Below are 17,008 nucleotides of genomic sequence, written 5' to 3' on the forward strand. Positions count from 1 at the left end.
TTTTTATTGCGCCAAAATATTCCTAATTTTCAATGCAGTTTAACAGATTCTTTCCCCACTGTCCAAGTTCCAGTCTGTACAATGCATGTGAGCTCTGTGATGCCCTCCCACCCCAGTGAGAGAAGTTGTGTTGTTATTCCCTGACTGTGGCACTGATCACGTACAACAGCTGGCTACAGAGATTTTATGGCAGTTCAAGAGTCCAGAGGACACAGCACTGCTCTTGAGACAGACACTAATCTTAGTCACAGTGCACAGACATTCAGATAAATGCAGTCAATTCAACTTTGACCTGAAAATGCTCTTCTGAAGATCAACAGCTGCAACACCTAGCCCCAGGATTTAAGTTCACACATACTGAATATAGATCCTGTAAAATATCAAAATTAAGTGTACAGTCCCATTTCTAATCAGGTTCTATAGTGCGTAGGCCACAGAAGTAAAAAGGTCTCTTGGCAGTATTGGTACCAAAGCAGCTATAAACAGCAAAATTAATTTATCATAGAATTGTATACACTGGATAGATGCAAAAAAAATTAAAAACATAAAAATTAAAAAACTCACATAAAATCTGATTTCATTTGTCATCTTAATCTCCGGTGCTTAAAATGCTCTGTTCAAAACCTAACTAAGCAGCCTCAGCATATCCAAAATGTGCAACAGTGAACACTTTTCAGAGTTCATGCCTGTAAGGATGTTACCAGGAGTCAGGAATGAGCTGTCACCTGTTGCTTCTCAGTAAAACAGTTTTTAGACATACATGTAATTTTAGATCATTTCTCTAGGGCTCGTACTTATTTGCATTATATAGAGCATCCAATTTCACCTTGAAGCAGCAGTCTGTTGAAGTCTCCTGCAGCACACAAATTTATGGGTGATTTATTTTCTTGATAACAAGAAAACTTCAAATTTTGTTTTTATTACCTGCAATGGAAAAACGTTAATAAGTTTCAGTTTTTCACTTATTGCTCCCACCACAGTAAGTAAATTTCTTGTCTCCTGGGGGGCAGAAAGCCCTACACTCTGAACCATGCAGGCAAGCCAGGATTTCAGACCCTGGAACAGATCCTATAATGAAACTCCGTCCCCTACCCTGCTTCCCTTGGTGTGTCCCCATGTTCTCTCCATCTGTTCTTCCACTCCACATTTATCTGAGGACCTTTTGCACCTTACTTTGACACCTGCAGTGGTGTAAGGTCCTGCCAGGTAGCAGCTAAAGAACCAGGGTGCAAAGGGGTCTGGCTGAGCCACTTGTACCCCATCACCTGTGCAGGAGACATTTCCTGTCACCTCATCAGCAGGAATATATGTGAGCTGGTGACAGAAGGAGAATGGCTCTGCTGTCTGACCTGGCACAACACCTATTCCTGCCAGGCTGTAGGGATCTGGGCTGGAAAGTACCCTGGGAGTGCCCCACTGCTGGCAGCCTCCAACACCTGCTCTGGAACCAGAGATGCCATTCACCTCCCTCAGATGCAGCAGACCATGCAAGGCTCTCATACCTGCCTTGGTTAAGGCTAAGAGGTACAAAGGCTACATCAAGCTCACACTTACCTTCTTTTAGAGGTGTTTTTGGAGGAACATTTTCCTTGCTGTCATGCTGGAAAGCTTTGGAAGGATCAAAGCGCTTGATGCCCTGTACTGCACACAGCTGCTCCTGAAGCTGCCTGCTGGTTTGCTTCTCCTTGGCCAGCAGTGCACGCAGCTTGGACACATCCTAGGCAAAACTTGGATGTTAGATAAAGAACATGACAAGATTCTGCTTCATCATTTACTGAGGGAGCCATTTTGCCTAATGCTAAACATAGAGACAATTATTGGTGGCATTAAAACAACCCAAACATGCAGGTGTAGAGAAACCAACAGCACATACAGGTACTGTGTAACACCAACAAGCAGTATGGCAGTCTCAAACTTTCAGCAGATAGTTTAAGTCTAAGACCCCAAAAAAAACTAAGAAAAGCCAACCAAGCTAAGAGTAAAAGTACTTATTTGTACTGCTGATCCCTTTGTATGTTGTAAATCCTGTCAAAAATAAAACTCTTGGCATTTCTGGAGTCTGGTGGTTTATTGTAATCTGTTTCGTGCAGGGAATTTAAAAACCAAGAAATAAGTAGCTTGCAGGACTAGTCTGTAAATATTTAGAGTAATTAACAAAGGTATCAAGCACATTAGTAACATGCAGATTTCTAATTTTTCATTTCACAAACCTGTTTCAGGTGGACATTGTCTTCCTTCAGCTTCATAACATGCTTGATTTTTTGCTTCACGTTCTGGTGGCCAAGTAGTTTAGCATATGCATCACTCAGTTTATTCAGTTGTTCTTGGGCTGCCCCCTGCTCCTCTAGGAGAGCATTCTTCTCTGCTTCAAAAGCATCTAGTTGTTGCTGAAATATACTTGAATGTTTTAGAAATCTTGCAACTCAGCATAACTTTTTATTGAACTGAAATCTACCAAGGAAGATGAGTTTGGCAAAGGGAATAGCTGGCTCATTGGATAGTAACTTAGGAAACCACTGCAGAATAAATGCCTTAGAAGCATATTTACCTTTCAAGAGTACAACTTGAGCCAAGTGCAAAAGTCTTATGTCAAGAGATACTAACAAACACCTACTGCACAACACACCTGAAAAGGCTTCACTTTGTTATGTAAATCTTCATACAGTTTACGCCAGGTCTGGATCTCTTTGTTTAAGGCAGAGGTCACATCTTCACTTATGGTTTCCCTAAAAAGCAAGGAACAGAGTTTTGTTATGTTCCTTGTTAGCTCTCAGCACTTCTTCCCAATAAAACGTGGCTATGCCATCATATGCAGTTTAAGTTTGAGAAAGTCACCTTGCTCTTTCTGCTTCAAGTTCTCTTTTCAGATCTTCAGTTTGCTCCTCAAATTTTTCCTGAAGTTTAGTCACTTGTGCAAGGCAAGACTCTTTTGTTCTCTCTGTTTCTGCTTCTTTTAGTGCAAGCTTGGTCTGGACTTCTGAAAGCATCCTGAGGAAGATCATTTTGTATTGAGCCTTTGATTTTTACTTTTTTTCCACTACACTAAATCTAAAACCCACAAATAACCATGGTTGAAAAGCTGTTAGTAGAACTGAAATAAAAGTTTGCACAAAAACTGCCACAAAGAAAACAAAAGTACAGAAAGCAGTAAAGTTTAAGACGAACAACATTTTAAGCTTTTTCTATAAGGATGCAAGCAGTCCTTTTCAAGCAAAGAAAGATGGTGTTGCTCATTTAAGGTTGTTCAAGCCAAACAGCTTTTAGCAGGGATGGTTTAGTAGTTAAGCTTTTCATGGAGAGATTTGCTCAAGCAGGAACTAATCAATACTGTTCAGTGTGGATATATCAAAAAAGCATTGACCCTCTCTTCAGCCCCAGCTGAAGAGCTTTGCTCCATCCCCCCCTGCCACCTCAGCCAGCAAACAGCTCTTCAGTTTTTCTTTTACCAGCTCTAATCAGAACTGGAGACATTAAGCAGGTGGGAGGAAAGAAAGGGCAGCATTTTAACAGCACAGAAGCATAGAGAACATGGATCACTAAACTGCTAGACAGTCAGAAGCACGTTCTCAGCTACTGGCCTAACACAACTTCTTGGGTTCTGTTTCTCATCAGCTGCACTGTGATGCTTCATATTAGGCAGAGAAAGGACCTCAGTTATATTATCACAGTGCAGCATCTCATGGATGATTAATTGGCATCTGCTTGTGAGCAGAATTTGAGCTGACATCATTCAGACTGGAGTGGCAGGGAGTGAGTTGTGCATTAACCATCTGCTTGTCATCCCTGGGGATCTCATTTGCAGAGAAGCCACTGTAACTGATATTTCTGGAACAGACAATACTCCTACATATTTCATTCAAGTATTTCCCTTTTCCTCCATGTTCCATGTATAAACAAAAGTCAAAATAACTGATTGGACAGACCAGTTTTCTAATGCATATTAACTTAACGAATTTTGTCTATCAGTATTTTCAACCTTTTCCAATGGGAAAAGCAAGAAACTTCAGCTTACACCAGCTACTGATGTGATCTTTAGAGCATCACATGAGGTTCTAGTTAGAAAGCCTAGCCTCAGTTTGCATTCTTTAGCTTAAGAAAAAGTCTGTCTGTGTAGTACCTTGCATATTCTTCCTTTGCTTTGTTTTTAGTGTATTCTGCCTCTTGAAGCAACTGCAGATTCTCTTGGCCTGCTCTTTTCAGGCTGGCAACTTCTTCTTGCAGAGAGAAATTCTCCAGTTTCAAACTGCAAATTTCTTCAGCTGATGTTTTCTTGTAGCTGGTATTACAGTACAAATGAGAAAAACCTTGTTACTTCAGGCAAAAAACAGATGGAAATCTTCACACCTTACAAGAGCAATACAAACTTGTGCTAGCAAGTATCAAGATTGTATAACCTGAAGATGTGGCAGTGTACAGGCACTGATAAATCCAAAGGTAAGAAAGAAACCACACACAGCTCCCTAAAGCCATAAGCAGTAACACTATGACAAACTCTGATACAGATATTACTATATTTTGTAGGTGTTTTAAAACAAAGGGCCTACTCCCTCTGAAATTTATTTTAAACAGTAAAGCACCTACTGTCTGTAGTTGGCATTTGGAAATATCCCACAGGATCCTTCATGGGTGACACACATACTCAGTAATAACAGTATCACTTTTTATATCCTTTCTCTACCTGAGTATTTTAAGGTACAATAATTGCAGTAACTGTAGGAAACTACATTCAATTCAGTGCAAATTTTGAGTCTATATAAGTCTTTTTGTAAGATATTTCATTATCAAGAACACCATCACTAGTTACAAGTCTTTGTGATTCAAGACCACTGAACTCCTCCAACTGGTTACATTTTGGAAGAAGAAATATCCAACTTGTTGAACTAGATAGTGATACTGTGTCACTATACTAGCCTAGTACTCAGGAAATAAATTCTTAATGCCACCAAACACCATCACAAAATTCTCTGCTCAAATACCATGCCAACACTCACATGTGGCACATAAAGGAACAGTACATTTTATTGTCATCTTAGAGATAATGCCTCTCCTATACATTAATAAAACCTAAATACCTGTCAAAGTCAGCAATAATCTTTCCAAGTTCCTGCAGTGTATTGCTGTGCTCTTCTTGGATTTTCAATACAGCACTGCTATGCATTGCCTTGATTTGCTCCAGCTCTGCATTCTTCCTGAAATAAAAACTCAGCATTGCACTCTGCAGAGAAGCATGTGTGAACACATCACCAAATGCTGCCATCAGTTACAGAAAGCTTGAAGCAGCAGCAATAAATTAACTGTGACAAACCAGTAACTTCTCACATACTAAAGCACAATCTTCATAACAGGTATTGCTAAGGATTTCCCCCTCCCTTTGTTTTCTAAGGGAGCTATAGAATAGATTAAAAACCTAATAGTAAACTTAAACAAGAAAGAACGGGTTTGAAAGTACTTTTGTCATAGCCTTCACCAGGACAGAAATAGCCAGTGCAACATGCACAGATCTTGTCCAGCACAGCAAAGCCAGAGCACTACAACACCAGCCTTCCAAGCAAATCCCAACTGGCTTTTTTTGTTTTAAATTACAACAACGTAAAACTGACTCAAATTACTATTGATACTGACTCAAGTTACTAGTGCAAGTGATTAGATCTCATCACTATCAATAATCAACAATCAGCAAGAAATCACTTCAGATCTGCTCAGGTCTCTAAAACCTGAATTGCGCTCAGGAGCTCTGCTTACACTACTAACTAACATTTTTCCTTTCAAAGCTTGAATTAAAAAGTTTCTTCCACAAACCCTTTCAATTCTTCTTCCATCTGTGTGAGTTCAAGACCTTGAGACTTGATTTCCTGTTCCAGTCGCTTCACCAACTTTTCAGCTTTCTTTTCCTTTGCATGCAATTTATTCAGCTCCTTCATGGTACCTTTCAGCTCTTCTTCCAGAAGATGTCTCTCACTTGTTACTTCATTTTCAAACTCCAGTAACTTCTGCTGCATTGATGCAGATGACTCCTGCATGCCAGAATACCACAGATTTTAAAACTACCAGTAGTTCCTGAGTAGTCAAGGGTTAATTTGCAGTGTTTAAGTTTCAAATCTATGGGAAGAACCAAACCCCCCATCACACCAGGAATGGTTCTTAGACCTATTAGATCACATAAGTTCTGCAGGCCAGTTCCCACTTGGCCATATTAATGATAACCTAATCTGTGGAATGCACATCTCATGTGCAAACAACAATTTTTAGTGCCAGTCCTTGGGATTACAATCTATTTTTAGACTAATTCATAGTGTGTATTTACCTTCTCTTGCTGCAGCTGAGAGATGACTTCCTCATGTTTCTGAAGGAGTTTTTGGTGTTCTTGTTCCACCAAATCAATTTTCTTTTTCAGGTCTTCTATTTCAGCATTCATACTCAGGAACTGTCCTTTGGCCTCAGATGACTCCTTCTCTGCATAGAAAAATTGTCAATATAACAAATTCCCTTTTCTATCTTCAAATAGCTACAATATATTAATCATAACACTGCCATTCTATCTTAGTTTTTCCCTTGCCTATCTAGGGAAACAAATCCATACCTACAACTCATCTGAAAACTCCTCAAAACTGGCTCAGGGTAACCACTTCAAAATCATTTTAACAGCAGGAGTGTTTGGACCAAGCTTTTTCCACCAGAAGAGCAGGGAAAAGCAACTACATGAGTTCCCCAAAGATTCTTGCACAAGCTAGCACACCGAAAGCAGCTGATACAGAAAAGTGAGTACATGTCTCAGATTGCAGAGTTGCTAGAGTTGGGAGAGGAGGAGAAAGGAGGTGAAGAAGGATCCTTGCCACATTCCCAACACCTCAGTGAATCTGTGAACAAGCTGCTAGCAGTGAATTCACACAATATTACACTGCTTCTCAGTGAAGAGTAAGCAACAAGAACTTAGTGTTCACCTTTCAGATGAAAGCCACTCCTACAATTTTCATTGTATACTACCCAAGTCACCCTCCATGGAAACACCAATTCAGACTTAAGAGATGTCAGATGTGAAGTGATTTCCCTGTTGTTAAAAACATGCCTTGGTGTTTCTAGCTGGAGCTCAGAAATTTGACTTCTCATGTAGAAAAACCAGTCTAAATTGACATTTTAGAAAACACCTATTTGAGGTGCTTTAAGACATGGGAGTGATCCCACATATGGAACAGTGTACAAGAACAATTACCTTTCTCTTGTTGAAGCAGTTGACACCGCTCATTAAGTTCTTTCATCAGTTTACCTGACTCTTCCTCTTTTGCTTTGAAGGTATTCCTCAGGATCTCAATATCTTGGTCTTTCTTACTCAGTGTCTCCTCCATCTGGGCAACTTGTAGTTTGTATTTTTCTGCTGTTTCTGCAACGCTACTGTAGAAGAAAATTCAGGCACTTGTGACCACTAAATTTTGTTTGCAGGCTTCCACACCAACACAAAGGAAAACGCTTAGGACTGTTCGTTTTCAAGAGGAAAACTGCCTTCTTGACAATAATTTGTTTTTACCTGAGCTCTGTAACATATTCCAAGAGTTTTTCAGTGTCAGACTTTTCTTCAACTTTGTCTCTCTCAGTAGCAGACCTAAAACCAGACAGTTTTTATGACAGATACATTTAAACAAATCCAGAGTTAAGCAGTAACACATACTTTTCATCTCCTAGTTTAGCTGAAAAATTGATACTGGCTCTAAGAGGTGATTCTACCCTCTTTTCATCCTTGTTCCAGATTGTCTTCTCATTGTAGTAATGATGCTGTGCCACATTTTGCCACAAGCACGATAATGCATTAACATAAAGCAGTTTTTTAGCAAATCAGCACCTCCTCCCTTTGTGACCTGCACTACCTGCATTATTACCTTTGTGTATTTTCACAGCCAAGTTTGTGCCGCAGTGCCAATTGTGCCAACCTTACATTGAACAAGGCTGGAAGTTGATCCCAGGTCACTGTCCTCAGCAACAGGCTGCATGTTAGTGCTCTGTTGCTGTGCAGCACATGACATGGTTTGGGCAGAATAGAAAGTGCTGAGTTAGAATCCACTCTATCTACCTAGAGCTGCTGGAACCAAGAGACCCTGCAGTTGCCTTTCTACAGAGCACGTGTCTACACCAAAGCAGCTCTGAAGGCACCACAGTGGCTCTTCAGAGCACTTCTCTGGAGGACATAAATGTGTTCATCAAATCCAAGCCAAATGCCTGCTTAATTAGGATTTCAGCTCCTGCTCTAATGCTTTTCTATTCTTGCTTATGGCTGACTTAGTAGTCTGAAGGGCCAGAAATATCCCATCCATACAAACATTCTCCTCCAACCTCAATAACCATTCTTTTCTAACAACCTATGTCTTCCCTCCCCACCCCATACCCACCAAAACCCCACCCATACCACACTGGAAGACAAAGGGTTGATGTGATACAGTTTGTATTTTCAAAACTGGCTACATACACTAGAGAAACAATGTTTCTAATGGTAGCTTTATCACACCACAGCAGTTGTTAGAACTTCATTTCACTGTATTTATTCCAAACACTGATAATGTTTGCTCCTTCTCAGTAGAGAGACAGCGTTGATTTTGGTTACTACTAAGGATACGCATGGAAATGCGGCCAAGTCATATCATATCATCTAATTCCCTTCATAGTACTTACAATTTTTCTTGTAACTGAGCTACTTTGCCCTTTGAATGCTCTAGATTCCTCTGCACTTCCTGCAGCTTCATTTCCATGTTTTCCTGCTTTGCCAGTGCACTCTGAAAAAACCAAACAAAATACACCATATTAACATTAAAATGAGATTTAGTAAATAAAAAGGCATCGTGGGAAACAGTGGTGAAATTAAACAGGAGTGATGATTAAATTTTATGACAGCACCAGCTACAATGCTAAATGTGACTGCAGGTATCCCTCTGTAAAGATATCAGCCACTTGTTAAACAACTACTATCACCAAGAGCTTCAAGCTATACTGAGGATCACTGGCTTTATTCCTGATGAGAAGCTCAGAATTACTGTCCTGTACAAATGGTCATACCTTTTCCTTAGCATCCCTCATGTTTCTGAGCTTCATCAACTCCATGCACAGGCTGCTCATTTTCTTCTGCACACCATCTTCCGACAGCTTGTTAGAAAAGAAGATAAAATCACTCAGTGTAATTCCTTTCTATGAATTGCTGCTCACACAACCCTTTCCAAGTGTTCCCCTCCCACTCTGTGTTTAGACAGGGGGGCACAAGATCCCAAACCAGACAGGCTTTACATCAAAACACCTGCTGATCAGCAAGTAAAGCCTCCTCTTGCACAGGAAGCTCAATAACAGCCAAGGCAAAGCAAAGTTGCATTTATTTGTCTGAATACCTTTGACTTTAGTAGCTCATTGCTTCTTGTTAACTCCAGCAGCTGTTTCTTCAGGCACGCAATGTTTGCTGAAAGAGAGGTTTTCTCCTGAAATGCAGCACTCAGCTTTGCTTCCATCTTTACAAGATCTTCATCCAGAGCATGAAGTTTTTTGTCCTGCTCTCCACGTTCTCTCACTAATGCACGAATCTAAAATATGAGGTATTTCTTTATTTCCTACTATCTTTAGTTTAGTCAAGTAAACCACAGGCATAGGTATCCAAATTGTGTTTACTTTCATTCAGAATATGTATCTGCAACTCATTCACAGGAAGGAAATAATCACCACAATTCCCCATTATCACACAGCATACAACAGCAACATTTAATCTGACTTATTTTATGCTTCCAAGCCAATACAAAATGTAAAAATTAGAATAGTCTTCGGTTTAATGGGCAACACAAACCAACTCTCTTTTTTGGCTGTGAGACACAAAAAGGCAGAACGTGACATTTGAGACACAAGGCACTAATTAGCACACCAAAGTGCACTGATACAGTTCAGGGTGCCTCTTCAGCATCAAAAGTATGACAATTAGTGAGCAAAAAATTTCAGCTAGACAATGTTCAATAAAACAGAATTTTTTTGGGCAGCCAAACAGAGGACTTAGTTCTGTTTTTGAAAACACTGACAGAACAGTTGATCACAGTCAGCAGGAATTAATGCAATTCCATGAGCTTTATACACCCATAAAATCTGATAATCTTTATTTTGCACAGAGCTGTTTGTAAACTACTTGCATGCTGTCTATCAGCTAATATTTATTGTTATTGTAAGGGGGAGGAGACATGACAGGATTTGACTCAGACGATGGATTCATACCTCCTTCTCCAGTGCCTTCTGCTTCTTTTTCTCCTTCATAAGGAGAACATCTTTTTTAGTCTTCCCAATCCCATTAGCAGGCTTTGGAAGAGAGATGTGTTAGAAATCTGTAGCTTCAAGTAGCTGAACACAGTTAAATACAAGAATTTGCAGAATTTCATCCTACATCATCAATACTCATGAATCTAATTAGCATGTCAGGGATATAATTTTTCAGCCTGTTAAGCTATTAATCTTGAAATCCATATGCCAGCATAGGACATTCAGAACCTGTACATGCAGTACCCTGTTCCTTTCACCACCAGGTTTCCACTCTGCCTTGCCCATCCCCTGAGAGCAGGAACACCATCTCCTTAAAAAGGAGTCACACCATACTTATATGGTGAAAAACAGAAAAAGAACACGAGTGTAGCATCAAAAATAGCAAGCTGCTCTCTAGTCCCAAGTTAATTATCACATGATTCCCAAGAATGCAGCAACTTCATTTTTCCTGCTTAGGTCTTAAGGAACACAGATAAAACAATATGTTCCATATTCCACTTTGGCAGATTAATGACAGTTGTATGAAGAGGCTGCATTGTTTAAGCAGTCAGAGATTTAGCTGGGATTTAACAGAGCTACAGACACCACAGCAGAGTCTTACTGTTGATCCAAGAGATGTGAGTCTCCTTGCAGTCACTGGGGTGGGTACACTCTTCTCACTGCTCAGATTGGTCTCACCTGCAGAAGGAAGTAGAAGGGAATGGTGAAAAAAGAGGGTGTGCATGTACAAATGGTGAAAAAAGAGTGTGAGGCAAATGCAACAAAAACTACACAAGGTTAATTGTGTACAAAACACAGCATTCCACCTGTTTGTTAGGCCATCAACTTCACAACTCAATACCAGCTACTTTTCTATTGCAATCAGCCAGTTCAATATTGTTCCTCTGGGTACTTGACCAAGTTAAGAGACTACCAGACTAGCTTTGATATTTCCATTTCTGCCAAAATTCCCTGCCATGATCCAGATCCATAAAGTCAGTTTTAAACTGAGGGATGCTTTAGATATTAAATAGGCATGAAAATATCTCTAAACCCTAGGTTAATAAGTAGTTGATTAGACCTCCAGAGATGCCCCCCTAATTAGCAGAAGTCCCATATAAAGCTATTTTTGGTAGACTCCAATAGATGTTTTTACAGCTGTTCCTTTGAGCTGGAAAGCAGGCAGCGAGTCTCTGCAACAGAAACCAATTTCTGGGCAGCAGAACAGCAACAGCACTAACAGCTGCAGCATCTAAAGATACCTTATCATTGTGTATTCTGTGCAATGTTTACTTACTTTTCTGTTTCCTAACCCCTTGGCATGCTTCAGAGGACAGCAAACTTCCCCCTCCACCTGATGGCTTAACGTTACGGGATTCTTGCAAGGGAGTACGTGCTAAAAATGAGATTTTCAGAACAATAGACAACAATGAAGGCAAACGACAGGGCTTTCAGCTTCGATGAGACTGATCACACATCTGGGGTAAATCTACAACCGAAACCTCACTGTGAGAGACTCGTACATCAGCAAACACTCTGGCTAGCAATGCCTCAGCCGTGGCAAGCTCTGCATGCTCCTCTTACAGCGCTGTACTACGGAACCAGAGGTCAGCAAGGCTTGGCACCGCTTTAGTTACTACACCTAACTAAATACACGGAACATTATACACGTTCACGGCTGTATTCGGCAAGCCAAGGCTAGACACGAAGTCGGCACCTTCTGCCTTAGAAGCGGACCCCTGCAAGAGCCCTGGGGCACTGCGCTGCGGGCTGCTGCCCACAGGAAAGGAGGCCGGTCCGGGCCCTCTGTCCCGCCGAAGGTCTCCCCGCTCCCCCCGTGCGCTCCCCTCACGTACCGGCGCTGCCATCGCGGCGTAGGGGGCGGCGGAGCGGCGCGCGCGCGGAGGCCATGACGGCGCCGGGACCCCGCGGACCGGCGTTCAAAGGGGCCAACGGCCGCGGCGTGCGCCGACCAGCCAATCAGCTGCCGCCGCCCCGCCCGCCTCGGCCAATCGGAGCGCCCGGCGCGGGGCACGCGCGCTGCGGACTTGCCGGGGGGCGTGGCCGGCGGTGCGCGTGCGCGGGGCGGGCGCGGGGAGCGGGGCCGGGAGCGGTGCGGGGCTCCCTCGCTGTGTGGGACTCGCTCACTCCGTGTGTGCGGGGCTCGGTGCGGGTCGCGGAGCCGCGCGGGGCTCCCTCGCTGTGTGGGACTCGCTCACTCCGTGTGTGCGGGGCTCGGTGCGGGTCGCGGAGCCGCGCGCTGCCGCCGTGTCCCATGTCGGCTCCGTTCGAGGAGCGCAGCGGGGTGGTGCCCTGCGCGACGCCCTGGGGCCGCTGGTACCAGACGCTGGAGGAGGTGTTCATCGAGGTGCGCGTCCCGCCGGGCACCCGCGCCAAGGACGTGCGCTGCAGCCTGCGGAGCCGGCACATCGCCCTGGCCGTGGGCGGGCAGGAGCTGCTGCAGGTACCGCGGGCAGCCCGGGCAGCGGGCGCCGGCCCGTCCGACGCGTAGGCCGCGGGGCACCGGGGAGGCACGGGCTCAGCTGGGTTATAAAATACCTGAGATCACCGAGTACAGCCCCTGACCCAGCACTGTGTCAGCCGGGCTTTGCTTAAACACCTCCCGGGACTGTGACCGCGCCACTTCCCCCGGAGCCCGATCCGAGGTCTGGTCACACTCTGTGAAATTTCTTCCTGATGTCCAGCCCAGACCTGCCCTGGCACAGCCCAGACTGTGTCCCCATGTGCTGTCATTAGTCGCCTGGGAGAAGGTTGGCACGCCTGTGGCACCTCTCTGTTCTTTATGCCAGGTTTGATACATTAAAAATGGCATTTATTAGAAACAATTGTGTTCACTTGCACGAGGTTTTACAGATGGTGCCTGTTCTCCAGTACTTGGAAAGATCTGTAGAGAGGCTCTTACAAGGCCATGTGGTGATGGGACAAGGAGGAAAAGCTTTAAGCTGTCAGAATACAGTGTTATATTGGATATTAGGAAGAAGTTGTTTCGTGTGAGGAGACCCTGGCACAGGGTGCCCAGAGGAGCTGTGGATGCCCCGTCCCTGGAAGTGTTCAAGGCCAGGTTAGACAGGGGTTGGAGCAACCTGGGATAGTGGAAAGTGTCCCTGCCCATGGCAGGGAGCTGGAATTAGATAAACTTTAAGGTCCTTTTCAATCCAATCCATTCTGTGATTCTATGAAAAATAAAAATACTAATTCACATGGATTTTACTGTGAATATGGACAGCATTTCAGTGTACAGCTTTAATTGCTCCAGAAGGTAAAAAAAACCAAAAAACCCCAAAACCAACCAAACAACAGCAACAACAACAAAAAAAAAAAAAAAAAAAAAAAACCAAAAAAACCCAGCCTAAAGACAGATTTACTTTCACATTTATAATGAACTGCTTATGCTACCTGTATCCTGCACCAGAGCTAGATGTTACTCCTGACAAAAACCCTTGCATTTTCATGACAAGATTATTAAAAATGGCATTTCCTGCTGAGAAACACAAGCCTTTTCAATGACTCCAGATACTGAAACAAGGTATTAAATGCTCCAGTTAAAAAAAAAATAATTGTGTAATAAGCAATAATTCTTTGACAAGTGTATACTTGTAGGGCTAGGTCACCCTGTTTATTTTCAGCAGAATACATGGTGGTTAAGTTGTGAGTAAAACTTCTTAATGTGAACTGGATGCTGAAAAAGTTTCACTGATTTGTAATATTGTACTTGTCTTTTGCAGGGTAAACTTTTTGACTCTACAGTAACTGATGAAGGAACGTGGACCTTAGGTAATAATCTACATCTGAAGTGACATTATAAAGACAGTAAAACTTTCCAGTAGACACTGCAGAATAATTTACCCCCTCTTTATTAATGGAAAAGATTACTTCCTTCCCTTAGCTTTGTAAAAAGGCAAAGTCATTATTGCTGGATTAAGGAACTGAGGTTTTACAAAAGCACTTGAGACTAAGGTTAATGAGAAAATGCCACATCCTGGAAGGTCTTAATCAATGGGTTGCCAACATTTCCATAAAGTGAGAAGTTTTTTGCAAACCTTTATTTGAAGGTAAACAGTTATGGTAGAGCTGTGTGGTCTATGACTCCCCATAATTACTACTCTTTATGCATTACATTTTTTGAATGAATGACAAAATCTACAGTCCAAGAGAATCAGAAAGAAATTTTAAAATCACACTAAGGTTCCTACATATAATGAGAAAAAAAAGCATATTGGGCCATTGTATCATAAATACTGTAAAGTATTCTGAATGTTTTGGGGTTTGACAATCATATTTGTGGACTGTGCCTCTCAGTGATTTTCTGTGAAGGGTTTTCTTTTCCATTCAATATTTATATTAAATATTTATTGATAATTTAGTAATTTAAGCCAATAAAATTTACAGTGTTAATACACATTGTGAAGTGAAACCCAGTATTTAACAGTACACAAATAATCTTCAAAATACATTTATAATGCTGTATTTATTCACTTCAGTAGAACTGAACACCCTGCACTGCACATTTATTTTGAAACATACTTTCAGTATATTCTCTGTGGCCATACACACCATCTGTTCATATGTTGCTTAAACTTAGTTCTGGCTTTTTGTTGGTAATAACTCTCTGTACAGTCTGACCTTAAATTTTTCATTATTGCCTTAGCAGAGTTGTGTGTATTAGTAGATTAAATCTTTGTTGTGAACATCTCCAAAAGGTTACTTTATGTTTGCAATAGAAGCACTTATGAACTGTGTTTAATCCCTTAAAACAGCTTCAGCATCTTACAGGCCAGAAGGAGAGAGATGACAGTACAGGCTGTCTTTGCCTCAGCCTTTTTTTGTTAATGTTTATTTATTTATTTATCAAGAACTAGGTTGGCACTGGCATTAAGAATTTAAATTACTTCGTATCTTGTGCTTGTTAATGTTGAATTCACCAAACCAAGAAAAGAACCAGCAGGTAGGACTGAGTTTAAAGTTGCTCTGTGTGTTTTCATTCAACAGAAGACAGGCAGCTGATACGAATTGTTCTAATGAAGACAAATAGAGATGCTGGAAATTGTTGGACCTCTCTGTTAGAAAATGAATATGCTGCTGACCCTTGGGTACAGGACCAGATGCAAAGGAAACTTACACTGGAGAGATTCCAAAGAGAAGTAAGTTAAAGCACCATAATTACTCCTTAGATGTTTTGTTAGCACACAGGTTATGGCCAGGAAAGCTGAGCAAATGCCATGGAAATACATGTTTTAGTTAAATATCTATAAAATGCTTACAAGGTTTTATCACTGTGCTTTGAAGAGATTATTCTGTTTGCACTCTGTCTGCAGGGTTTGTGATAAGTTCAGGTGAGTTTGGAGGTGCTGTTGCTGTTCTAGTAATTGCATCTTCCTAACAACTTTTCACCTGTTAGGCTCCACACAGCTTCTGTTATTATCTAGAATTGTGACAAAACCATATTTACAATAAAATCTGAACATCAACTCTGCTGGATATGCTTGTTTATGATGTAAGATGGAGTACAATAGTTGGCTGGAAAAGATGTTCCTTGCACTTTTACTAAAATTGCCTAAATTCTTTTGCTCTACCTTTGGCACACAACTATTCCTGTACATGTCTGCAGAGGTGTACAATTACATTTTACATACCAGCTGAATCAGCAGGCTCTGTACTGCAGCAGAGAACAGCAGTTTTATGAACCTTGCTATCCATCAGCACACATACTTAGATTTTCAAAAAGCAGTTTCAAAGGACACCAAAAGCCATATCTTGTTCTTAAACTTTCCTTAACAATTCTTTTCTGACAGATCTGACTACTTGCTAAGCAAGAACAGCATTACAAAGTCACTTCAGCAGCAGGCAACCAACCCATGACAATTCAGTGTTTGTTGATGCATGTTCCAAGAATTTCAGTGCTGTGATAAATGTATGACAAGTTGATTGTTGTATGTTCTTGTTACAATGGCAGAATATTATTTTGTGGGTTGTCTGGGATTTTTTAAGGCATTTTTATTCTACATAATTTACTTACTAAACAATTTTTAATTTTACTTCCATCAGAACCCTGGATTTGACTTCAGTGGGGCAGAAATTTCTGGAAACTACAGCAAAGGAGGACCAGACTTTTCTAGTCTTGAAAAGTGAACTTTTTATATGTGACCCTTTAGACAAATTACATGTTACAGTTAAGGACTGGAATCATGTAACTGTTGAAGACTTCAGTGATCTCTTCAATGGATTGTTGTCAAAATTACTTCAGTGAAGAGAAAGAAGATCTTTTCCAGCAGACTGAAGACAAAATGTTACCAGCTGATTTATAAGCTGTGATAACTTTATGATACTAAGGCACAATCTATAGAGAAAGGTGTACATAAAAAGTAATGCCTTTAAGCAGAATGTTTGGTTTGGGTGGTTTTTTCTTTTTAGAAACACTATAGTAAACAAGTCAGATATTAATCTACCACTTGTCTTAATGCAAGGATATATTCTTATTCTTGCTTATGTGCACTTGGGAAGGCATCTCCCCATGCACCAGGCTGGGGCTGATCTGCTGGAGAGCAGCTCTGTGCAGAAGGACCTTGGAGTCCTGGTGGACAACGAGCTGTCCCTGAGCCAGCAGTGCCCTGGGGGCAAGAAGGCCAATTATATCCTGGGGTGAATCAAGAACAACATTGCCAGAAGGTCAGGGTGGTGATCCTGCCCCTCTGCTCAGCCATGGTGAGGCCAGATCTGGAGTGCTGTGTCCAGCTGGGCTGCT

At 41.7% G+C, this 17,008-nt stretch overlaps 2 protein-coding genes across 2 annotated transcripts; one reads left to right on the forward strand and one right to left on the reverse strand.

Annotated features, from left to right (window-relative positions):
- On the reverse strand, positions 1-12,156 carry HMMR (hyaluronan mediated motility receptor). The gene is made up of 18 exons (XM_059483477.1): positions 12,102-12,156; positions 11,543-11,641; positions 10,868-10,944; positions 10,225-10,305; positions 9,363-9,551; positions 9,040-9,126; positions 8,659-8,759; positions 7,523-7,597; positions 7,211-7,389; positions 6,305-6,453; positions 5,800-6,014; positions 5,073-5,189; positions 4,118-4,276; positions 2,836-2,988; positions 2,627-2,726; positions 2,211-2,387; positions 1,555-1,717; positions 1-924 (listed from the first exon to the last, which is right to left on the reverse strand). The coding sequence occupies exons 1-18, from the start codon at positions 12,154-12,156 to the stop codon at positions 905-907; spliced, it is 2,196 nt and encodes a 731-aa protein (XP_059339460.1). The 3' UTR covers positions 1-904.
- Positions 12,157-12,417: 261 nt separating this feature from the next.
- Positions 12,418-16,647, forward strand: NUDCD2 (NudC domain containing 2). Its single transcript, XM_059483525.1, has 4 exons — positions 12,418-12,709; positions 13,992-14,040; positions 15,256-15,407; positions 16,312-16,647. The coding sequence occupies exons 1-4, from the start codon at positions 12,521-12,523 to the stop codon at positions 16,393-16,395; spliced, it is 474 nt and encodes a 157-aa protein (XP_059339508.1). The 5' UTR covers positions 12,418-12,520; the 3' UTR covers positions 16,396-16,647.
- The last annotated feature ends 361 nt before the right edge of the window (positions 16,648-17,008 follow it).

This window comes from Ammospiza nelsoni, chromosome 16 (assembly GCF_027579445.1).
Source record: "Ammospiza nelsoni isolate bAmmNel1 chromosome 16, bAmmNel1.pri, whole genome shotgun sequence".
NCBI classification, from domain to species: domain Eukaryota; kingdom Metazoa; phylum Chordata; class Aves; order Passeriformes; family Passerellidae; genus Ammospiza; species Ammospiza nelsoni.

Excerpts from the sequence above, each read along its gene's own strand:
- HMMR (XM_059483477.1), bottom strand. The coding sequence starts at position 12,156 with ATGGCCTCCGCGCGCGCGCCGCTCCGCCGCCCCCTACGCCGCGATGGC. Across the intron at positions 11,642-12,101 it reads ACGCCGCGATGGCAGCGCCG|CACGTACTCCCTTGCAAGAA; the intron begins GTACGTGAGGGG and ends TCTCATTTTTAG. Across the intron at positions 5,190-5,799 it reads ATGGAAGAAGAATTGAAAGG|GAAGAATGCAGAGCTGGAGC; the intron begins GTTTGTGGAAGA and ends TTTTTATTTCAG.
- NUDCD2 (XM_059483525.1), top strand. The coding sequence starts at position 12,521 with ATGTCGGCTCCGTTCGAGGAGCGCAGCGGGGTGGTGCCCTGCGCGACG. Across the intron at positions 12,710-13,991 it reads GCGGGCAGGAGCTGCTGCAG|GGTAAACTTTTTGACTCTAC; the intron begins GTACCGCGGGCA and ends TGTCTTTTGCAG. Across the intron at positions 14,041-15,255 it reads TGAAGGAACGTGGACCTTAG|AAGACAGGCAGCTGATACGA; the intron begins GTAATAATCTAC and ends TTCATTCAACAG.